The 24436-nt window shown below is 43.4% G+C and overlaps 1 protein-coding gene across 1 annotated transcript in view; it reads left to right on the plus strand.

Moving 5' to 3' along the window:
* DNAJC11 (DnaJ heat shock protein family (Hsp40) member C11) overlaps positions 1 to 24436 on the plus strand; it is a 98420-nt gene that overhangs the window by 52244 nt on the left and 21740 nt on the right. The window contains exons 5-6 of the mRNA XM_075839431.1: positions 15935 to 16063; positions 17719 to 17841. Coding sequence (XP_075695546.1) covers positions 15935 to 16063; positions 17719 to 17841 — 252 coding nt within the window. The remainder of the gene's footprint in view (positions 1 to 15934; positions 16064 to 17718; positions 17842 to 24436) is intronic.

Consider the following 24436-nt stretch of genomic DNA (forward strand, 5'->3'; position numbering starts at 1 on the left):
TGGACATTTTCTACCATTGGATTCCGTACAAGCCCTGGAGTAAGCACTACATCTACTGCAGAACATGCTGACAAACCATAAAGCAGTCGTAGGCTCCGGGGGTTATGGCAAGTCCTCCTGTCAGCGAGCAAACGAGAAGCCAACACGACTTCAAATGAAGCTTTAGATGTGAATAGAGAATAAAATGTGATGTAAATCGAGTCCTTTTTTTTTTTCTTTTAACTTTAGTCAAGATGGAAGTTCCTGAAAATTAACGTCCATGTGTGGAGCATTGAGACTTGTAGTCCTGTCCGATTTATAGGGCCAAGTCCTACATATCTATAGTGTCTCTAGCAATTACAATCACATCGTTATATTGGAGAATTGTCATTTATGCCATTTACTACGGTCTTCTTCAAAGAGGACCTTTCAGCAGTTAATATTTCCCATAAAATAACCATGCCGTAGAATCGTTTCTTATAACTCTGCTTTTTGTCGTTCCTCTTGTATTCCTCCTGGAAATGTATGAATAACTTGACAACTGAGTGTTACAATTTCACTCCTGCACTCCGCAATCAATGCTGACCGTGTCAGACTGTTGGGGCACAGCCTATTCACAAGGAGAATGCGAACACTCACTTGTCAATAGATCCATGTATTTCCAGGAGGAATAACAGAGGCGACAGCACAACACTGTTCTAAGAAAAGATGCTCCAGAATTGTTGTTTTATGGAGAATGCAAGCATTTTACTAAAACAGACGTGTCAGAAGAGCTGTCGGGTCCTCTTAAGGGGGCTCCACAGTGGACGACCTGTGCCAGCGTCCCGGCAGATTTGTCATGGATGATCACTTTGGTTTGGCCTCCGTCATCTCGTCCTTCTCTCTAAACCCATTGAAAAGTGCTGGCTGTCCCACTCCCCTCACGTAGTCCAGATAGCAGCTGACGTCGAGCCACCGAAAATCGCATCCAGCGGCTTCCTTCTTGAGGGGCGACTTTCCACCGCTTATTAAATCATCTCCTGGTCTTTGGAACCTCCGACATGTGCCCGTCCGTAAAGCCCCCCGGTGGAGACTTAAGGAAACAGTTGTGTTTACCGAGCGATTCGCGAACCGTGGAAAAAATCCTCGCTGTCGCTTTAGTGGTTTGGCATTTTGTCTGCGCCTTCTCACCCCTCCTTTTTTTTTTTTTCTCTGTACCCCTCCCCAACCCCCATTCCCAAAACTCTTTCTGCTGTTTGCGAGCTATAAAAAAAATAAAATAAAAGGCAGGATTGGAATCCGGAGTCGATGTGTCCTGTGATAAAATTAGCCATCTGGGGTGTTTATAGCAATTGCTTATTGGGATTCAGTCACCACGTATCTCCGGGCAATGCTCGCGCTGAATTAGGTAGGGCAGCTGTTATGATTTCATACTAGATTGGAAGTTAGTTGAAAATCTCCAACCTTTTATTGGTTTCAATAAAATGACTTGAGATAAATAAAACATTTCTAACCAGAAATGTTTGGCCATAAACAGATGCACGTTATGAAGCAATTTGCACAAAAAAAAAAAAACGCTTTTTGTTTCTGTAGTTTCGACTTTTTATTTTGTATTCTTTAAATGGGGACTCCAAAATTTCCAATTAAGTGAAGGGCAAGTGTTCAAGGGTGGGGGTTATACAGACCACTTAGTCGCCACATTAGGGCGGTATTGAATGTATTCTTTCTTAAAGGAGCACTCCAGAAAAACTGTTATACCTAGTGCAGGGCCTGAGGGGGCGGAGCGTACCAAAGAGAGAAGTTAGGCACCGCCCCTTCAGGCCCTCCAGTAGGTATAACTCAGTGTGTCTGTTTTTTCTGGAGTGTTCCTGTAAATGGGTTGTCTCATTACGACAACCTCTGTCCATTCGCCCTATAAAGCCACTACATAAGAAGGAATCAAACTCTTTGATTCTGGCACCCACCCGGGCTCTTTGGTTCTGGCACCCACCCGGACTCTTTTGGTTCTGGCGCCCACCCGGACTCTTTTGGTTCTGGCGCCCACCCGGACTCTTTTGGTTCTGGCGCCCACCCGGACTCTTTTGGTTCTGGCGCCCACCCGGACTCTTTTGGTTCTGGCGCCCACCCGGACTCTTTTGGTTCTGGCGCCCCCCTCCAGACTCTTTGATCCTGGCACCCCCCCCCCCCCCCTCCAGACTCTTTGATCCTGGCACCCCCCGGACTCTTTGATTCTGGTGCCTTCTGTCCTCTAATCATTCAACAACATGGCTCCCGGCGCCGTCAGTCTACTTTCATACAAGTGTAGGTGGTAACACGTATATCTTGGGAAGCTGACGTGATCCCGGAGACTTCGTCCCGCCGTCTTCCGTCCGATAAATAGGCTGAACACTCAGATCAGGCTCTTCTTCTTCGGCTACATTTCCTTTCTAAGTAATATGTTTTTTGTTTGAATCTTGCTTTCCTGTTCTCGGAGGTAATTGTCCTGGTTTACTGATTCCAAGTATTCTATGCACAAGTATTGAGTTGAAATCCCATTACGGGATGAACCCCTGGCGGAACTGATGACATCATTCAATGAAAATGTAATTGGTGACCTCTCCAGAAGGGGAATATATAGCGAATGTTTTCTTCTATTGCGATGTCGTGCCTAATTGTGTAAGACGTATTGTTACAGGGAGGGTTTTATGAAGTGTGCTGGGTTTTTGAGCAAGCCACGGTGATGGCGGTGTTTGTTATGTTCCAGGATAGTTGCGAATACTTGACGCGTCGCTTGAGGGATTTATATATATATTTTTTTATAATCTTTGTATCATTGCAGCTCTTTTGTATTCATAAAATTGACTCTAACATTTTCTTGATTGAAGGCATTTTGGAAGCAGAACTTGATGTCTGTCTTTAATACTCATACGTTCCATGAGGTGGTCAATAGCCCTGTGCCGATCCTGTATTGATCTTAAAGTGCAGCTCCACTTTTGAGCATTTTACAGTTTGTAGGTAAATTAAATGACATAAGAAGTTGTCACTTTGTAAATACATTGCATTACTTATGTTGTACTGATGCTGACTTTCATCCTGTATGTTAGTTACTGTTGGAGACAATCAGCAAGCAGGTCCACAGACCTAACCGTCACTGTTTAGCTGAGCTCCGATAACGCAGCGGGGGGGCCAGTTAGTTCTTCCTACATCAGATGACTGTACAGTGTCTGGTAGAAAAACAAATGCAAATTACCAGGACCAATTCTGTCTAGACACTGAACAAGCAGGGAGTACTGGAAGACTTCAGCTCTGAGGTCAACAGTATTGTAAATGCAGCTCCGCTCCAGATCAATACTCCACGTGTGACTTATGTAGATTAATTCTAGATCTAAGCTTTGTTTTCCAAAGGCTTTTCACTACTTTGCTTATGCAGATTTTTTAGTTACTTTGTGTCTTCTCTAGTCACAGACAAAGCTGCCTTCAAAGTTTGATATACACTGTGCTGACAAACACTACTAGCCAAGATCATAAAATATAATGTGTTGTAGGAGGTTCATTTGTTTGCCCACCTTCGACTACTGTACAGTACACTAGACCTCCCACAATGCATCAGTACTACGTACAGCCTGGGAGCTACGACGAGGAAAGCAGCAGCTCTGTTAACTGCGCAATTTTTTTTTTCTCCCAGCCATTTGTTAGTTATCGGTTTCTGGGAAAGCTGGATAGACATCCATACGGCTGCATCACAACTACAACAGCTTTCCTATTGTCATAAACGGAAAATCAAGTTCTTTAAAGTGGATGTCTGATTTAGATCATCCGTTTCCATACAATCTATTAGCGGATTCTGACTTAATAAAGGGGTTTCCTGCTCAGGATCCGCGTGTCTTGGCCAGAGTGGACAGCGGTTACATAGAACGTCTCTCGCTCTGGATGACATGTTCTGTCCTGTAAAACACAGGCAACCCATTGATATGAATGTGCTCTATGTAATACCTAATTTCCCCTGTGGTGGCACTGCAGGGAAATAGATCACTTACTGCCAGGTTTTCAGACCGATTACAGATGATCGCTGGAGATCCCAGCAGGGGGGCACTCTATGATCAGCTTACTGTCAAAAAATGCTTCTAACAAGTATGGATTGGTCAAAGCGGAGAACCCCCTTAAGCAGCAATTCATCCCCCTCTGCTGCGTAGTTTGGCAGATTTGCTGCTCCGGAGATCACCTCGGTCTTACGCAGGTGATTCTTTTATTGGAACATATTGACATTTTATATCTTTATTTTTCTGAGCCTTGTGAAGATGTTTCGCAGTCTTGTGAGGCTCGGTATGACAGCAGGTCTCAGGTGCTGCGGGCTCCTTCCCTTTTGTATATCCCGGCTTCTTTTTTTTTCCTTCCTGCCCTTGTAAGACAACACCTGCCGCTCGCCTTTCTAAGCACAACTTCGTCAATTTCCTCGCTCTCTTCGATTTGCTGATGCGCAGGTTTTTCTCCTGCTGTGACTTCCTACAAATGAGCCCCAGTATACCAATTCCTCGGATTGCACTGTCTTTATCAAGATCATTCATTTGCATTATCGGCAATAACCATTACATTTATTTCCGATTTTAATTCACTGCTGCACAATGCCTCCGCTCCTGCTGTTTGTTTACATTAACAGTCAAATGTCCGGTCGCCATTAACCGTTTTATGTTTTATGATTAGATTTTTGTTTTATAGGTGATTTTTTTTTTTGTTTTTTTTATGCTTTTTTTTTTTTTTTAATCCAACCCGAAACAGTTGGATTTACAAGGTATTTCTATATGTTCCTTACTTGCATATCAGAGCGGGTTTTGTTCTCTATGTATTTGCTGTAACAGTATGGTTTCTACATTGTAGCAGCTTGAGGCAGGTGTTTTTTTTTTGTTTTTTTTGTTCCTCCATGGATGGTATTTTCTCACCCAGCAAATGTCAACTGCATCTCTTTAGGCTTTGTTCAGATGCAACAGATTTTTCTGCCGCTGATTTTGCCCTGGATTTACTGCGGATTTACCATTTATTCTTCTGCCGCGGATCTCGCTTTTTACATTGCAGCAAAAATCTGCTGTGCATGTGAATGGGGTCTTGTAAAACCCCATTCTCTAACATTGTACTGTAAATTTATTACAGACTTTTTTCGAAATCCGTGATAAATCCGTCACATCTGAATAAGGCCTTATGTAAGCTTTTAATTTTTTTTATTATTATTATGGTTTTATCCTCTTGTGTTCCATTTATGGCATATAACGAAGACAATTTAAAGTGGAACTAAACTTTTATAAAACTTTTGACGTGTCCTAGTGAAATATCAGAAGTATTGATCAGTGGGGTTCCGAGCACTGAGACCCCCACTGATTGCTAAAACGAAGCTGCGGATGCGCTCGGGTGAGCTCTGTTTTGTTTCTGATTGGCTTGGCTTGCTTTACAAAGCCAGTGAGCAATGTACGGGCTCAGGAGTCTGCACACCGCTCGCTCAGCTTTCTCAAGAGAGCCGATCAGAAACGAAGCGCCCCGGCGCTCACCCGAGCACTTCTGCTGCTTCATTTTAGCGATCGGTGGGGGTCTCAGTGCTCGAACCTCCACCAATCAAAACTTCAGACATATCACTGTGACATGTCAAAAGTTTTATAAACGTTTGTTACCCTTTAAAAATTGAATTTTATCAAAAAGATGAATGCGTTTATTAAGCGATGTTCTTATTGGTAAGCGGTGTCGCATCTGTGGCTGGAAACCAATAGATTTGCTTCAAATCATTTGTCGTCGGAGCTGCCACGATATACAGTATTGCATTGTCTGGATCGCATACCGCCATGCAACTAAACCAGCCTGGAAATGCAGGTATGGCTTTGATGACACCACTGGGTGCAGGGGATGACACAATATAGTTTCGGTGCAGAGTCCACTATGGACAAGTATTCAGTGTTTTGTTTTTTTTTGTTTGTTTTTTAAGGGAAGGGATACAAATCGTTTAGACGGGTTCCTTGTAACCATAAATAATCTGTTGAGTTGAGGGTTCTCCATGGGATTGAAGGTTTACAAGCTGACACGCTGCCAAGGAGATTGGCAGCTAATTTCTTAGTGTTTTCAGCAGCCCTGCTCTGTAACAGTATAAAAGCGAGGACGGCCCCAGGGAGACGGCGGAAGAGCGAAAAAAAGACAAAAACCTGTGCGTGTGTATCTGCGGCCCCTTCAAACAGCTGATGGGCGAGGGTGCTGACAGTCGGACCCCCACCGATCTAATATTGATGGCTTCTACTAAGGGTAGGCCATCAATTGACCATCAGTGACATCTTTAATGTATCATATAGTCAAATAGATACATGTTAAGCATTTGACATTGCAAGTTTTCGGACCTCTCCGGATCTTTCCTCCGGCATGAATTTACGCCTCACGTTTCTGCAATCAAAGGATCAGGGTCAAAGTGCAGAGCCGCAAACATTACCTAACCTGAATGTAATCAAAATGAATACCGGCATAGAAAGGTTAATAAATTCCCACAAGGTTTATAAGAAAGTTGCAGAATCATTTGCATAAAATCAGAAAGTCCCTTTAAAGGGGTTGCCAAGGATTAAAAAAAAAGTCATGGCCGCTTTCATCCAGAAACCGTGCCACACCTGTCCATAAATTGTTTCTGGTATTGCAGTTCAGCTTAATGGAAGTGAATGGGGCTGAGCTGCAATAAAACACAAGCTGCACAGCGTATCCTCCCAGAACACCGCAGGAATGCCGTCTGAAAATCAGCACCACGTTGTTTTACGGGCGGGAAAACGTACCGGAAAAAAACCAAAAACGTTCATAATTACCCCCCGCCCTCTTCTGTGCGTGGTCCGGCCACCTGGGATGATGATGCAGGCCATGTGACCGCTGCAGCCTGTGATTGGCTGCAGCGGTCACATGGGATGAAACGTCATCCCAGGAGGCCAGACTGGAGAAGAAGCAGGGAACTCTGGGTAAGTATAACTTTATTTTATTCTCCTTATGATTTTTGCGTTGGAATCGCTGATATTACACCGCAAATGTCGCAACACACACCACTTTGTTGCGGGCTTAAGCACACCATTGAATTCAGTGGGGAAAACCTGCAACACGAGCAGCGATTCCGCAGCATTAATTGACCGCACCGCAGGTTTAATTTATGTGCATTTTTTTCTGCAACTTTTTTCTGTTGTGTGGGGGCGAGATGTGTTGGAATCTCACCCACACTTCTGCTACTGTAATACGCTGCGGAGTTGCCCTTGAAAGGAATTGTCCAGTTTAAAAAAGAATTCTGAGTTAACAGTGGGGGTCCTCTGTTTAGGTTCCTCATCTCTTGGCGAGAGTGGCTACAAAGAGCGTCTGTCTCTCTCTCTGGAGGACCTGTCCTGTCCTGCATTACACAGACAACACATTGATATGAATGGGCCACTGTGTAATGCTTATTTTTCCCTGTGGGGGCGCTGCAGGGAAATTGAACACTTACTGGCAGGTCTCTCCACAGATTAGTTGATCCCTGGGGGTCCCAGAAGGGGGACGCTTTGCGATCTGCTTTTTGTCATGGGACCCTTATAACCAGTACGGATTGTCTAGTATGAGAACCCCTATAATTGATAGAAATGTTATATAGACCATCGCTTTATAGTTTAACCCCTACAAAACCTCTGCCTATTCTTGGCCATAAGTACTCGGGTGGAGCTGGCGGTTCATGGATTCCTTCAGATAACGGAGCTGGTGATGGAGTGTTGTCTTACACGTCTGTAGACGATGGTGAAGATTCATAAGTGCTCCGCAGACAGGAGCCTCGTATTTGTCAGCGTTACCCGTGAATGGTCTCATAATGCCTCAGTGCTGCGCCTGTCTCCTGGGGGGAGGGGACATGATCTATTTTCATGTGTTGGTTTTTATATGGAACATAAGTCATCCAGAGCCAACAATGTCTTCGCTTCATCAAAAACGTTCACATTTTTTGGTTTTTGCAGCTCTGCTCTACTCGAGGCTTGATGAAGATGTATTCAAGAAGGTCCGTGTACAGATGCAGTGTCGCTCACTGATTATAATTACATGTTTTACTTAAACACTATTCATCTTTCGTGCTGCTTCCCACAATTCCATGATTTACAGGACTGTCCTATCTGGAGATATAGCACTGCTCATCCTGAGCTTCCTGGTTCATGAAGAAGTCAGAGCTAAATTACTGCCAGACCTAGCGCTACACAGACAACGGCTGCCGTCAGCGGTTGTCTCATTAACAAACCATGCTCTACGACTGCTCCTAGCCATTCAGTTCAGCATAATGGCAGAAGTAGCATTCAGCACCTCCATATTCGTGTTGGGGGGAGAAGAAGCTGGACAGTTGGTCCTCTACAACTCCTTACAGACAAAAAGCGCTTTAAGGATTAGAAAAACATGGCCGGTTTCTGCAGAACCAGCGCCTCCATGGGTTATGTGTGGGATTGCAGCTTAATGCCATTGTAGTGAATATAGCCGAGGTGCAATACTAGATACAACCTGTGGACAGGTGTGGTGCTGTTTCTTGCGAGAAAGCAGCCACTTATCCTAGATATCTCCTTTAAGTCTTTAGACGCATTCTGTAGATGACCTGATCTAAATAAAAAACAGGAGTAAAAAAAATGCTACCTATAGCTCCCTTTAGTATCCTTCTCTCATATGATTATATTTCTAAGAATTCTTCTGTGTGTCTCAGGAAATCAGCCACCCTCCCTCCTTCTTGTATTTGTCTGTAAGGCAACTGGCTGCAGCAGGAGCCCTTCCCCACTGCTGTTAGCTTGCTAAGCCCCGCCCTCTTATTTAAGCCTCACCTCGATAAGCCGTGTGCCAGCTGAAAATGTGGGAGATCAGAAGGGAATGAACACTTTTTTGTTCTCTGAAAGATTTTTTACAAGACTGAGTCAGGGGCCTCCTGGCAGACACTTTGGGCAAGTTTATTTCCTGTTCACTTTATCATTCATTTCCAGGTTCTGTGTTCCTATAAAGTGCACTCAAAAGGGTTTTCTCACTATGGCGACCCATTTCCATTTGTGATGAGACGGAGTTCTCCTCATCATTGCTCTTCTTGTGTCACCTTGTGGCCCGCACCTGTAGCGTGGACATGTTCACAGTATTGTACCGGTTTGTAGCGTCCGCTCCACATATGTACTGAAGTCATGGATGACAGTGCAGCTGGCGCCATCTACAGCCTGCTACTAGGAAGTGCAATCTCACTGGAATGGCTGCACTGCTAAAAATGTCTTCCCCTTAAAATAAAAACATTGTCAGTCAATATAAGTCCTTGAGTCACCCGCTTCTTTCTGGTTGTTAAAAATCCAGTTGTTTCCCAGATTTATATCTGTTTCTCGGAAAGCTGGGTCACATCCACAAGGGAAGCCTGTTCAGCTGTCATCCAGTGTCCCCAGACTGCCTTAGGAGCAAATCTGCTTAGCAGTTCACCCCACAGTCATATAGTGCTGCATACCTAGGAAGATTTACCATTCAGGGTGTGTGGAAAGTTGAGTGACGACCCCACTCATGGCTTTAATGACGGCCATCTTTGTCACTCGGCTATTCCACATCGGAGCAGTCGCACATCTGCCTAGCAGCGCGTCCCCTAGTCGCATAGTGCTGCCTAACTATGAAGATTTACCATTCAGGGTGTGTGGAAAGATGGGTGAGGACCCGGATAATGGCAGCCATATTGGTTGCCGCTTATAATTTCCAGAAAGATCAGAAATGACTGAATAAATGAATTCCAATTTTTGTAAAATGTTTGCTTTTTAAAGGGAGATCTTTTACGCTTCATGTGGTCAAGCGCTGCCCCCGCCCCCCCCCCCCCCACACTAGGATTTCGTATATCTTTTCGCTATAGACCCACACAAAGGAAGATCAAAGAGCCGATCGGATACTTTGGCGTCTTGGATCATCGAAGGCGTGGGGATTCATTTTTAAAAGGGGCGACACCAATGAACAAAATGTGTAAATTCGGAAGCCTTGTAGTTTAGGCGTTTTTTTAAAGGGACGAGTGTTTCGTAAACCCTCGAGCCGACTCCTTCTCAATACACGCGGAAACTTGGAGATAAGTTTGAGGCCTCTGAGAAGGAAGAATGACCTCACCCACACGGAAGATATAATGAGTACAAATGGAAATGCGAATTCCCACAAGTGTTTTCCCAGCAGCTTGTAAACTAGCGAGGTCTAGGCCGGGGGATCGAGCCTTGAAAAATGTCCTATAAATAGTGCGGCTAATCACGCCGAGTAGACTACGTGGATTAATTTGGGTAGAATATTCGTCATAATTGAATCCGGCGAGGAGGGGGCGGCGTGATGAATTGTTAACCTTTTCTCCCCGTTTTTTAAGCTGAGCGCGTCGTCTTCGGAAAGGCCATAACCACTGTAAAGAAGTGAGGGAAGCAATACCATTAAAGCTGCGCGGCACCATAATGTGTCGTCGACGGTCCCTCGGCTGCAAAGTTAATCAGTTGACTGGATTTAGCGCCTCATTTCTTTTAATGGCCGTTGCTTTGCAGATCCATCTTACACAACTATTTTTTTTTTCGTTTATTTATTTTTTTCTCTCCGCAACTTTTTAACCCCTTAATGACCGGGCATGTTTGTACCTTAATGACCAAGCCAGATTTGTCAAATCTGGTATGTCTGACTTTATCAGAGAATAACTCTGTGAAAGTTTTGAATATCCAAGTAATTCTGACATTGTTTTTTCGTCACATGTTGTACTTTATTTTAGTGGTAAAAGTAGACTGATACGATTTGCGGAAATTAATTAAAAAATAGAAAAATGGAAGAAATTTTGTAAAAATTACCGTTTTCCCCTATTTTTAACTGCAATATGTCACATATGTACACACATACTGTACAATTTTTTTAATTAAATATATATTTCTATCTCTTTACTCTATTTTGGCAGCACTTTTGAAAAAATTAAATACATTTTCAGCAATTTAGAGGACTTACAAATTGAATAATAATTTTATAAATTTTGAAGTACATTTTGTTTTCCTGCACCAAGCCAGGTTTTCAGAGGCTCATAGGTGACAGAATGGTGGAAACCCCCACAAATGACCCCATTTAGAAAACTAGACCCCTTAAGGTATTTACCTAAGGGTATAGTAAGTATTTTGACCCCACAGTTTTTTGCTAAATTTAATACATAGCAGGTGAAAAAAAAAAAAATTCACTTTTTTTCATAAAAGTATCAGTTTGAAGACCAATTTCTTTGTAATGCGACCATGAGAATGAAGAAACACACCACAAAATCTATCACCCTGTTTCTCCTGTTTTAAAAAATACCAACATTGTGGCCCTAATGCGCTGCCTGGACACACGGCAGGACCCAAAAGGAAGGGAGCACCCGGAGGCTTTCAGGACTCATATTTTGCTTGAAAATGTTTTAGGCCCCACTGTACATTTGGAGAGGCTTTGAGCTGCCAGAACGATAGAAACTCCCCATAAACGACCCCATTTCGAAAACTAGACCCCATAAGGTATTTATTTAGGTGTATAGTAAGTGTTTTGACCCCACAGTTCTTTGCTAAATTTAATGCATATCAGGTGAAAAAAATAATAATTTCATTTTTTTCATAAAAGTATTTGTTTGAAGACCGATTTCTTTGTAAAGCGACCATGAAAATGAAGAAACACACCCCAAAATCTATCACCCTCTTTCTCCTGTTTTCAAAAATACCCACATTGTGGCCCTAATGCGCTGCCTGGACACACGGCAGGGCCCCAAAGGAAGGGAACACCCGGAGGCTTTCAGGACTCCTATTTTGCTTGAAAATATTTTAGGCCCCAATGTACATTTGGAGAAGCTTTGAGCTGCCAGAATGATAGAAACTCCCCATAAACGACCCCATTTCGAAAACTAGACCCCCTTAAGGTATTTATCTAGGGGTATAGTTAGCATTTTGACCACACAGGTTTTTCGCTAAATATATTGAAATTAGTCTGTAAGAATTAAAATGTACTTTTTTTCTGAAACAACATAGAAATTTTTATTATTTACAAGGAATAACGAAGAAAATGCACCCCAACATTTGTAAAGCAATGTCTCCCGATTACGACAATACCCCATATGTGGTAATAAACTGCTGTTTGGACCCACAGCAGGGCTCAGAAGGGAAGGAGCGCCATTTGGATTTATGATTTTGCTGGAATGGTTTTCGGTGCCATGTTGCATTTGCAATGCACTGGAGGGACCAAAACAGTGGAAACCCACCAAAAGTGACCCCATTTTGGAAAAACCTTCAAGGAATTTTTCTAGGGGTATAGTGAGCATTTAGACCCCACGGGTCTTTTGCAGAGTTTATTAGAATTAGGGCGCGAAAATTAATATCAAAATTTTTTCCACTAAAATGTTGCATTTTCTCATTTTTACAAGGGATAAAGGAGGAAAAAAACAACCATTTTTTTATAAAGCAATTTCTCCCGAGTACGGAAATACCCCACATGTTGTCATACGTTTTTTTCATTAGAAATGAATTAACCCTTTCAGGACTCATCCATTTTTTGCTTTCATATTTTAGATTTTCACTCCCCGCTTTCCAAGAGCCATAACTTTTTTATTTTTCCATCAATAGAGCTGCGTGAGGGCTTATTTGTTGCGGGACAATCTGTAGTTTTCATTGGTACCATTTTGGGGTACATGCGATTTTTTTTTTTTTGATCACTTTTTATTCAATTTTTTTGCAATCCTGAGCAAAAAACAGGAATTCTGACACCGTTTTTTAGGTTTTCTTTTTGCGGTGCTCACCGTACGCTATAAATGACATTTTTACTTTATTCTGCGGGTTGGTACGATTACGGCGATACCAGATGTATATAGGTTTGGTCCTTTTTTTTAGTGTTTGCGCAATAAAATGACTTATTTATAAAAAAAAAAAATTCTGTGTCACCATATTCTGAGAGCCATAATTTTTTAATTTTTTAGTCAAAAAAGCTGCGTAAGGGCTTGTTTTTTGCGGGACGGATAGAAGTTTTTATTGGTACTATTTTCGGGTACATGCGACTTTTTGATCACTTTTTATTCTTTATTTAGGGAGAGGTGGTGACCCAAAAAATTGCGATTCTGTCGTAGTTTTTTATTGATTTTTTTTTGGGGTGTTCATCGTGCGGGAAAAATAACATTACAGTTTTATAGTTGGGGTCGTTACGAACGCGGTGATACCAGATATGTGTACTTTTTTAACGTGTTCATTTTTTTTCTATAATAAAAGTCTTATTATAGGAAAAAAAGCATTTAGTGTTTATAGAACTTAGAACTTTTATTTTTACACTTTTTTTAAAACATTTTTATTACTTTTTTTTACTTTTTTAACTTGTCCCACTAGGGGACACTTAGTCTTGCAGCTTTGATTGCTGCTAGAGTACATTACACTACCTACGTAGTGTAATGTGTTCTAACTGTCATTGTGACGTAACTGTCACTCTGACAGGAAGCAGAGGAGGACCGGCCGGACGCTGTTCCTCCGAGGCTTCCGTGCATGGCAACCCGGAGGTCATTATCTGACCTCCGATTGCCGTGACAAGCATCGGTAGCCCCCACGATCACTTCGTGGGGGCTGCCGATGTGCTTCAAACCACTTAAATGCGGCGACGGCAATCCGTCGCCGCACTTAAGGGGTTAACTGCCGAAATCAGCGGCGATGGTCCGCTGTCCGGCAAGACTGATGTCTCAGCTGTCGGGGACAACTGTCAGCGCGGGTCTGTCACTCTGTGTTTACACAGAGTGACAGTTTGAAATGCGGACGAAAATGAACGTCATGGTGCGGGAACTAGCAGCCGACCATGACGTTCATTTTCGTCCTTGGTCGTTAAGGGGTTAAAGGACAATGGAATTCAATAGGATCTGTTTTACGTGTGTGAAACTTTTTGAAAAAAAAAATTAACATTTTTGATTTTGAGTACCTGCTCTTTGGAGGGTTTTCCTAGGATTCGCACCGATCCCAAAAACGACGAGCATCCACGCTAAGCACACACAACTTAAAGGGATTCTCCAATTTGGACATTACGTACTTTTTAGAAGGGTCCCTCGACAAAAATTTGATCACAAAGTGTCCCCCTGCTGGTACCCCCAGTGATCTGCTGTAATATGTGGGGAAACCTGACAGTAAGTGTTCCGTTTTCCTGCAGCGCCACCACAGGGGAAATTAAGCATTACACAGTTCTCATTCATATCAATGTGTTGTCTGTGTAATACAGGACAGGACAGGTCCTACAAAGCGAGAGACGCTCTCTATAACCGCTCTCCACTCCGGCCGAAAGATGAGGATCCTGAACAGCAGAAACCCCCCCCCCCCCCCCCATATTAACTCAGAATTCCCTAGTAAAGTATATGATTCTTTTCTTTAAACTGGACAACCCCTTTAAGTATTGTATATTAAAGCTTTCTGTTATACATTGTGCGTCAGTTCTTCATCGTTTTCAAGATGTCTGCTTGCTGGCAGTGAATTTGGACATTCTACTTTTGCATTCAGAGTCTTTCAACCTGTACGAGTCTAATGTTTCTCACAGCTGAGGGTTTGTCACCGCTATATCCAGTCTTAACAATTATCTGCAATCTAAAATGAGTGATCCATTTTACCTGCACTGATACATTGTAGCAAACGATCACGATAGGAGAGAGATTTGTGCTGCTGAGCTCACAGAAGATTGTCTTGACTGGATACAATTGTAACATAGTCTAGGAGCTAATTAAGTAGGTAGCAGTAATCTCTCTCTCCTGTCCCGATAGTTTGCTACAATGTATCAGTGTAGGGACAATATTTTAGCCTGGAGTCTAGTTTGGATGCAATTGTTACAAATCCTCAACTGTGAGAAGATTAGGTCTGTACAGGTTATGCCGTCCTGTTACAGAGCAGGAGGAGCTGAGCAGAGGGATATATAGATTTGTAAGGAAAGACTTCATAGAACTTGTCATTTATGAATCTAGATCCCTGCTCCCTCTAGGCTTGAGTCCAGTGGGCGGTCCTATCCAGTGATTGGCAGCTCTCTCTGTATGCATGCTCATGATGGGTAGTCTGTCGATCACTCACTAGGGCCGCCCACTGGACTCCTAAGAGGGAACAGAGGTTTAAATTGATCAAATACAGCTTGTACTAAATCTTTTCCACAATAACTATATATCGGTCTGCTCAGCTCCTCCTGCTCTATATAACATGGCTTTCTGCAGATCAGACTTCATGTTCTACATGACCGGTTCCCTCTAAAGAAAAACTTCATCCAAAATCCTCTTTTCTAGAGGTTGTCGTTTTTTCACTTTGGTTCCCCTGCAGAGATTGGTTAGGGTGTCTCCCAGTACATGTAGGGGTAAGAGAACCCCATGTCTGGTCATCGTTCTATATGACTGTCACTGAGGGCCCCTGAAGAAAAAACACCCGAAACAATCCGCACAGCACGTGACCCCAGTGAGCCCTGCTATGTTAAACCGCCTTTGGGTGTCATTTTTCTTTCATTTTCTCACCTGTTCTAGTAACTCCCTTAGAAGTGAATGAAGAAAGAGACACACGCGCGGCCACCTCCCCCTTCGTTTTCCTTTTAAACAGGCGGGACATGGGTTAAAGGACCCCAATTTTCCTGAGAGGCGCAAATCCCACTTCTGGGACCCACACCTATCAGATATGTCATATCCTGTAGATATACCATAAATGTCTAAGGTACCCTTTTAGGCTTTATAAAGCCCATAATGTTTTTATTAATGGGTCTGAAATTGACCCGACGCCCTTTAGTATCAGCGACGTATACCTGAATCTCTGTAATGTTGGAGACGTGCCCCTTTTCTTTCATGCCGGACGGGTGCGGAGCGCTGCGGGAGACCCACACCCTCTTATTTAGTGATAAGCATGGCTCCAGTTTTCCTATAATGTTCTTCGCTCCCTCTTGATACATGTTGGTGTCCGGCACCGGCGTCACCCGCTTTTATCCAGCGCAATATCTGGTGTTTTTACTGATTTTTAAATGTATTTCTTTTCCCTCTTTCTTATTTCTTGCCTCCCAGGGGACAATTAGCGTTGGCATAGATGCCACTGAGCTGTTTGATCGCTACGATGAAGATTTTGAAGACCTGCCAGGAAGTGGCTTTCCCCAAATTGAAATTAACCGTATGCACATCTCGCAGTCTATTGAGGTACAAATTCTCTCCATATAAAAATATAACTGAATTTGCAAGGCAGAGCAGCCCCACGTAGCATCTAAGTGATGCTGAAATGTTATTTTTATTCACCACGGGCTCATCTTTATTTATAAAAGAAATTCAATTATTAGCTTAGCCCGAGCCTCGTCTGCATGAGACGGCACAAAGTGAGAATGCGATGGGTTGGCTCCTTGTACACATGTCCGTCTAAAAGTTTTAGGTGTTAGTAGTATTCAAAGCGGAAGTAGGACTGACCCTCTAGTCTCCTAAATCACTACGCTACGATCAAAAGGGTTGTTCAGGATTAGAAAAACATGGCGGCTTTCTTCCAGAAACGGTGCCACACCTGTCCATGGGTTGTATGGTATCGCAGCTCTGCTACGTTGAAGTAAATATGGCTGAGCTGCAATACCAGACATAACCTGTGGACAGGTGTGGCACTTTTTTTAAAATTTTCTTTTTGCTTCCTTGTTTTTCTAATCTTGGGCAAGGCCTTTAAAGGGGTTGTCTCATTTGGAAACCCCATTTAAAAAAAAACAAAAAAAAAACCCCACTTAAAATAGAGCAGGATCCCCCATTCAGGACTCCCATCTATTGGTCAGTACAGAATGTGGCTGCGAAAAGCATTTCCAACTCTGATGGATCCAGAATGTCTATGCATTATATGGACAGCCCATTGATTTGCATGAGCTTTGTGTAATTCTTTATCCCACCTGTGGTGGCGCTGCAGGGAAATTGAACGCTTTTTTTGCTGGGTGTTACAGCTGATCGCTGATTTATGGTCAGATGACCCTTCTATCAAAAAGGGATTATACAGAGCGGATAACTCCTGTGATAAAGTCCCAATATGTGACGGCATCTTCGCATGGATTTTAAAGTGTTCAAATAAATCATATATTTTATGGGGTTGGAGTTCTGATATTTCTTCTGCCTTGAACACCGTGGTCTACAATCTGGCATAAGAGAGCACCCAAGAAGCTCTGCCAAATTGAGCTGGATTTTTTTGGAGACGCTACGAAGGTCAATATAGAGTCTCTAGATGGTCCTGTAGAGCCCTTAGAGAGTCCTTAAAGAGTAACTGGCACTTTCATTAAACTTTTGATATGTCCTCGAGATGTATCAAAGGTTTGGATGGGTGCGGGTCCAGGTGCTGAGACCCCCACCGTTGCAGAAGAGCTTAGGCGAGTGCTTTGCATTTTTGACTGATGAGCGTTCATCGTCAGGCTGAAGACGGCTCTCCATGATGCAACGGTGGGGGGGGTCTCGGCACTTGGACTCCCACCGATCTCTAGGACCTATCAAAAGTTTGAAAGTCTTATTTAAGAAATGACTTAACTCTGCAGAGCCTGTACATTTTGTAAACTGGGAGAAGATTAATGTCTGACAACCCTTTTCCCACGCTCCTTCTCCAGGCTAGGCAACCAACCAAATAGTTTTTGTGAGCGAGTATTTGGAACAAATACCAACCCAGAACAAAACTAGTTTCCCATTCATTGGAATTCATCACCAGGGAAGATGCCCCTAAAGCTAATGGTTGCAGGCGTGACACCAAACAGGCCACACGTAGTAATGAAAATTACTGAAGTTTTATTTTTTGCTGAATTTTCGATTTTTAATTCTCAACTATTTTTTTTTTTTCTCACTTCCAGGCTCCACTAACAGCAACAGACACGGCCATTCTCTCCGGGAGCCTCTCCACTCAAAATGGCAACGGGGGAGGATCAATAAACTTAGCTTTGAGACGAGTGACCTCGGCCAAGGGATGGGGAGAGGTAAGCACCGTGGAAAATAAACACTGAAGATCTGTACATCCGCCCGAGCGAACAAACAAGGAAACGCACACGCAGCACATTATGAATATAAATGGCCAAACAGGACGGAAAGGTAGTTTGCAAACTGGTGTTTATATAATTATGGCTGTCTACCATCCTGTCAGGCGCAAAAGGTTTTATACATCGCTGCCTCTGTGTGAAGGACAAAACTAATGGGATCTTCTTCCAGCGCTCGGCCTCTCGTGCTGTACAACAAGCCCCATATCTGTTAAGGTGATTAAGGGGGTATCAATTATTACCAAGGCCCCCGAGGCCACTATTTAGTAACTTCCGGAGAAAGCGTAACACGCTGAACCTGCCGGAGAGAAATGATCTGATCGGGAAAATCAAATCCATAAAAGCAAAAAGCAAAAGAATGGCCGCAGCCTGGCAGCGTGTACGTCTCTGTTCCTGCCCTCTAGCCGCGGTCGGCCGGCGAAACGCGTATTTAAAGGGACCATTACAACGTATTGTCTAATTCTATCAGAAATCAAGCTGGTCCTTTATGGTTGTTCACAACTTCCGGACGCTCGTGGACCTGCTTTTTTGGATTCTTACAACGCAAAATTGAGGGGAGCTAGATCTGAATTCTTCCCAGAGTTATACCTCGGGAGTGTAGGCATGTGTCGCTTCCATTATAGAGCACGTATATGTTTGGTTGCAGAATGCCTCGGTATAGGAAAGCACAGCAGGCTGTACTTTCCTATAAAGTTAAAAAAAGTATACTTGCCCAGCGGATGCCAAAAGGGACACTATTTTTGCATCCGTCGGATTTATAGCGCCCTATGGATACGTTTTGGCATATACGTTGGGAGCTTTCCCGGCGTATGCGCCAAGCTTAGGGGAAGATTGCTATGACTATAGCGTTAGATAGGGAGATAAATAGATGGCTATGAGAGATGTGAACAGTAGTTAGGCCTAGACACATACACGCACTATATACATTGGGTTAGATTTACTAATGTGATTGCATCTAGAATGTGGCGCATAATGTCGCATGTCGTTTCGGAACAGATCTTTTGTACTAAACACTTTTTGGAAAAATGGGTCGAAGGTGTCGTGGCTTGAAATGCGCCAAAAATCTGGCACAAAATTCCGTTGCAATGAATAAGCCAAATCAAAGGTGGTGTAAGGAGGAGCGTCTAACCGGTAAAGCAAGATGCTGCAAATTCTATCCTACAGCGTGCGCCACTGTGATAAATCCGGCGCATCTTCCATCCGTACGCGGTCTAAACCTTCGACTACATTAGTCAATCTGCCTCGTCGTCTACATCTGTACAGGTTGGTGCTTGGTGTATAATCTGGCGCCTCCCTCACGCTCTGATTTCCCTTTCCCTTCCATTATTCCCTGGATGTGATAACCAATGACCCGTCCTATAAATTGCTGATTTCCTGCTTTTAATGTAGCAGGTATAAGATGTGGTTTCTGGAGAATGCATTTGCAGCTAATTGCACAGACTCTACGTAGCCAAAGGCAAACTAGCTTCAAAAATTCTGTACTGAGATAAGAATCCATATTAACCCCCCCCCCCCCCTCCTGCTCTAACCACAGAATTAGATTTCCAAATGGCACAAGATGAGCAAGAATGTTGTTACTGTAATTAAAGGGACAATAAACTTTAAAAAAAACTTCATATTCTATATTTATCACTCTTTCCAGTGCTAAAGCATGTGAAGCAATAATTTGCGGTAAAAGGGGAGGGGCTTATGTTTAGTTTCTGGCTGGGAGGAGGTTTGCTGCAGCAGTAAAGCGCAGACCAGCATAGCCCAGCCCCCTTAGCCTGTCCCAAGCTGAGGATCAATGGGTCTGTTAGGAGAAGGAACATTGTTTTCTCTGCCCGATTCCTTCAAGACCGTTTCTTGCCGACTGACAAATAGGTGTTCTCTCTCTGCCCGTTTCTCGTTCATCTCCAGGTTTAGTGTCCCTTTAAGTGTTCCCAGCTCTGTCTGTAATTTTTAGCGAGTATATAAATACTGCATCTTTAACAAGCGTTTGGTACTGCTGAGACTGAAGAATGTCAGATTAACATTGAAAAGCCGATGTGAAAGTCACCCACAGTATAGAAAATGAGAGTGTGGAAGCGCTCGCTCCAACTTCAAAGGCTGCGCTCAAGCAGAACTGCTGACATGGTTTAACATGGGACTCTGGAGAGCCGTCCCGAGCCACCTGCGAGACCTAAAATACAGTGGAGTGCAACCAAATGGAAATGCAAAAAAAGCAGCGATTCATCCATAGACCCTTAATTAGATTCGGAGAGGGGAGAATCCGTTATCAGACAGCCGGGTCTTCTCCGGAGAGACCTCTCCTCTGTTATTCCAGAGCGCCGGGCCCAACAAAGAACCGACACGCCGCTGCCAAGTCAAGAGATGAGTTTGAATAAGAGACACCGGTTATAATTTAAGGGTTGGATGGGGCTGTGGCCCCGGGGCCAGAACGTTTTCATCTAGGATGAAAGACGAAGACATTTAAGTGATTGCGTTATTCCGGAGCCGTGACCTTCCTGATCCGTGGAGACCCATGGGTTGTGGTTTTGTGTTTTTGGTTTTTTCGGCCCTTATCCGACTGAAAGGGGGGGGGGGTCCAAAAATGAATCATGCGTTGTGTGTTTTATATGTAATGTTGCGATTCATATCGGTAATGAATTCCGCGCACTGATATCTGTAGCTAAGCGGCTTACGCTGCAATATTGTATGTAATCCCATTACACACTGTGGGTCATAATTGCATTTGCTGTCACTTGCAGCATCGCTGTCGGAGAAGTTACTTTATTTTAACCATGTCACGGGTTGTCAGTATGCCGCTTCATAGTGGCGCGTAGATGTAGCAGAGAGGAATTTGTCATTCGCTTTGGGGGTTGGGATTTCGCTTTTAGTTATAATGATGGAGAAGGTTTCTGTGCATTCCTATGTAAAACATTCTTGTGCCAAGTGACAAACTCGGCTCTGCTGTACACAGCACTAGTGCGTTCAACATGCTCTGCGGTGTCCGACCAAATCCACTCTGCTTTATATTATGGAAGTGCATTCGCATGCTGGTTGTTAGATGGCTCATCACGTCACTTCGGGTCAGTAGTTGAGGGGTTCTGCACCTGCAAGCGAGTTAAAGGGGTTTCGAAAAACACGACTGATTTATTCCGGAATGGCGCCATTCTTGTCCATGGGCTCTGTCTGGTTTGGCAACTTATTGTCTTTTGCTTGAGCTGCAATACCACATATAGCCCATGGACAAAAGTGGCACTGTTTCTTGAAGAAAGCAGCCATGTTTTTCTAATCTCGTACAACCCCTTTAAGGCGCTGTTCACTTCTATGTTGGAGGCCTCTGTCGCAGATCCGGCAGAGATTATCGGAAACAACGCAGCATGCTACTCTCCTTCCTGTTAAACCACGGACACGCCGACCGGACCCAACAAGTCATTGGGTGCCGACGGCCGTGTCCGTGGTGTTTCTGGTTTTGCCTTGTTTTGCAGCGCTGCAAGTGTGAACATAGCCGAAGCCAAACGAATGAACCACTAAGATTACCAGAATCGATATCACCGCAACCTGCGCTATTGTTTTTGGTAAAACCGCGGACAAGCAAACGGAACCCATTAAAGTCAGAGCAGATCAATGGAAAGACCCGGCCTAAACATGCCCTAAAAAGTAATATACAAAAATAAAACACAGGAATTATAGATAATTTAGTAGGAGGAGGAGTTTGCAGTTCTATATCCTGGGTACATGTAGGTTGTCATATGGGTATTCTTACCTCAGGGTAGTGGTGCCTGCCCCTTGTGTAAGAAGACAGTGGCTAAGTCTGTATATACCTTCATACATGCTCGGTGACCGGGTGACTAAAGTTATCTCCATGTAGCTTTCAAAATGGCTTTGGTGGCCAATTTATGTCTTTAGTTACTTTGAGAAGAGCAGCTCTGGAGTACAAACTGTTCTCTAACTGGTGAAATAGACTAAAAAAATTCATGAGCACATGGGAGTTTTAATATTTTGGTGAAGATACTCTTTAGGATTGTTGGTGTAACCAGTATTTTAAATCGTGCGTCCACCATCAGACCTGGCTGCTCGTGGTAGCTCGACTCCCCAGAAGTTGTTTTTCCTCCTCCTTCTGCCGCCTTGATCACATTGTGCACAGCGCTCAGTGGACAATATGTATAAAATACAGAGAGTGGTAGAGCTGCATCTGTATACATTGCGGGGATCGCGTGACAGATCACATCGTCCTTGGGATGTCATTACTGGGTCAGAGGTCTTAAAAGACCCAAATCAGCTCTGACTGTGACAAATTTCACAATATCAAGACAGCTTTTCCCTGTAACTGGGGATGCTATGTCAGCTATAGTCACAGGGGAACACTATAGTTGAAGGAAATATCCGTCTTTTATGACCTTTCGAGAGAGCGAGAAAAAAATAAAATGTGAAAATTTTTTTTTTTAAATGACAAAGGACAAATCCTACACCTTCGTTCTATCCCAGTCAAATACCCTACACATATTCTACGTAAGATGAGGGCAAACGCATTTTTAGAACATTTTGATGATTGAAAATTAAGGTAACAAACCCTTTACAACATTTTTTTTTCATTGCTCCAATGCATCCAAAATGAAAAATGAAGCCCCTTTGCAAATAGATTTGATTAAATATTTCCTACAGTTTGGTGTCTACAGCTCCTATACAGACTTATGCGTCTCCTTGGTAACAGACTACAAACAAACCCTGTGTAGACTGATCCTGCAGTTATACTCCCTCTTGTAGCCAGCCGAATGTAGGTTCGCAAAAATTAAGTGACCGATAAAAGGGAGTATGACGGCTGTATGACTACACAGGGTTTGTTTGTAGTCTGTTACCATGGAGACACATAGGTCTGCATAGGAGTTGTAGAATAATACAATAGGAAGGTTATGTAGCTTTTAAGCACTCATAACTTCAAGGAGCCTGTGTGGCGGCACACAGAGTCCCTATGGCTCGGTACCCTGTGTATGCAATGACGAGACGGAGGTCCTGTAGGTAACATGGGCAGGTCCTCTGTGCTGCATGGAACTATTGGTGACCACATGTATACACAGAGTGGTGAACAGTAAAGAAGTCACTGACCGCTGAAGGGAGCGCGCGGGGTCAGAACAGGAAGGAGGGAGAAAAGTGAGCAGCAAAGAGCCGCAGGGGGAGATTTTATCTATTGCAGAAAGTAAGTTTTGGTAGTGGGGTTGGTAATGAAGTGGTTAAATTATTGTTTATCCTTTTGGTTTATGTATATTTTATGAAAACTTTTCAAATACATATGCAAAGGAAGCATTAATAACATACATACGCCTGTTGGCGGCTCCGGGTTAATAAATGTGCATCTATCAGCATATAGAAGATATTTCTATTTCCGCCTCTGTGGATGGCGGCTCTTTAACGTTGTCAGTCGCCTTAGTGGCTGCATTTGTGAATATGCAAAATAAAAAGTAAAATCACGGATCTACTGAATACATTGTGCGATCTCCGCCTTATGGGGTTAGTGTGTGTGTGGGGGAGGGGGAGATGCTTCTGGATAAAAAAATAAAAAATAAATATGTATATATGCCTATATATAGATGTTATAGCTGGAATGGCGGCAGTTCTGTTGATTTCAGAGTAATTGCAGTTTGTTTTGAGGCCGCCATGATGTCATCATCGACCCCGTGTCAGAAAAGTTTCTGGGGAAACCGGGATCCATTCAGAAGTGGAAATAATAATGCAAACTCTGTGTGAAGCCCTGACTTAGGCCTCATGCACACGTCCGAGCCCGTAATCACGGCCCGCGCTTTATTGCGGCCACGGCCGGCCGCATTTTCATGCCGTGCTCCCATACAAGTATGGGAGCACAGCCCGTTAAAAACGAAAACTAGCACATGCTCCACAATTCCCGGCACGGATCTACAGTACGGACACCTTTCCGTAGCGATACGGAAAGATGTCCGCGGCCAATAGAACCGGGCAGGTCGGTCCCGCAATTACGGTCGAATGACATTATATTGAGGCTCAGTCTATATTCACTTTTCTCTTTCTAATGATTTTAATCTTCTAATGTTTGAATAGTAAAATAAAAACTCCAGTTCTCCCCATAATTTGAAGAGCTGCATCTGGATATGCAGCCTGTCTTTATATTAAAAGCAGTTTACTGTCTGAAATATGGAAGCGGTACAGATATGCCTACATAATTTACAGTAAGAAACAGTCAAGCAGTTCTATCTGTGTCCACATCGTTTACAGGGAAATACTTGAAGGCAGTACTATCTGTACCTATATATTTTACAAGGAGAGTTAGGGAGGCAGGGCTATCTGTGCCTACATCATTCACAGGGAGGCAGTACTGTCTGTATCGACATTATTTATAGGGAGAGACAGGGAGGCAGTACTATCCTTACCTACATAATTTACAGGAGGACTGTACTGTGTGTTCCTATGTCATTTACAGGGAGAAAGATGGTAGCAGTACTATCTACCTGAATCATTAGCAAGGAGAGTCAGGCAGTACGATCTGTGCCTAAATATTTACAAGGAGATAGGGAAGCAGCACTATCTGTGCCTACATCATTTACAG

The sequence above is a fragment of the Rhinoderma darwinii genome, chromosome 10 (genome assembly GCF_050947455.1).
Source record: "Rhinoderma darwinii isolate aRhiDar2 chromosome 10, aRhiDar2.hap1, whole genome shotgun sequence".
In the NCBI taxonomy this organism is placed as follows: domain Eukaryota; kingdom Metazoa; phylum Chordata; class Amphibia; order Anura; family Rhinodermatidae; genus Rhinoderma; species Rhinoderma darwinii.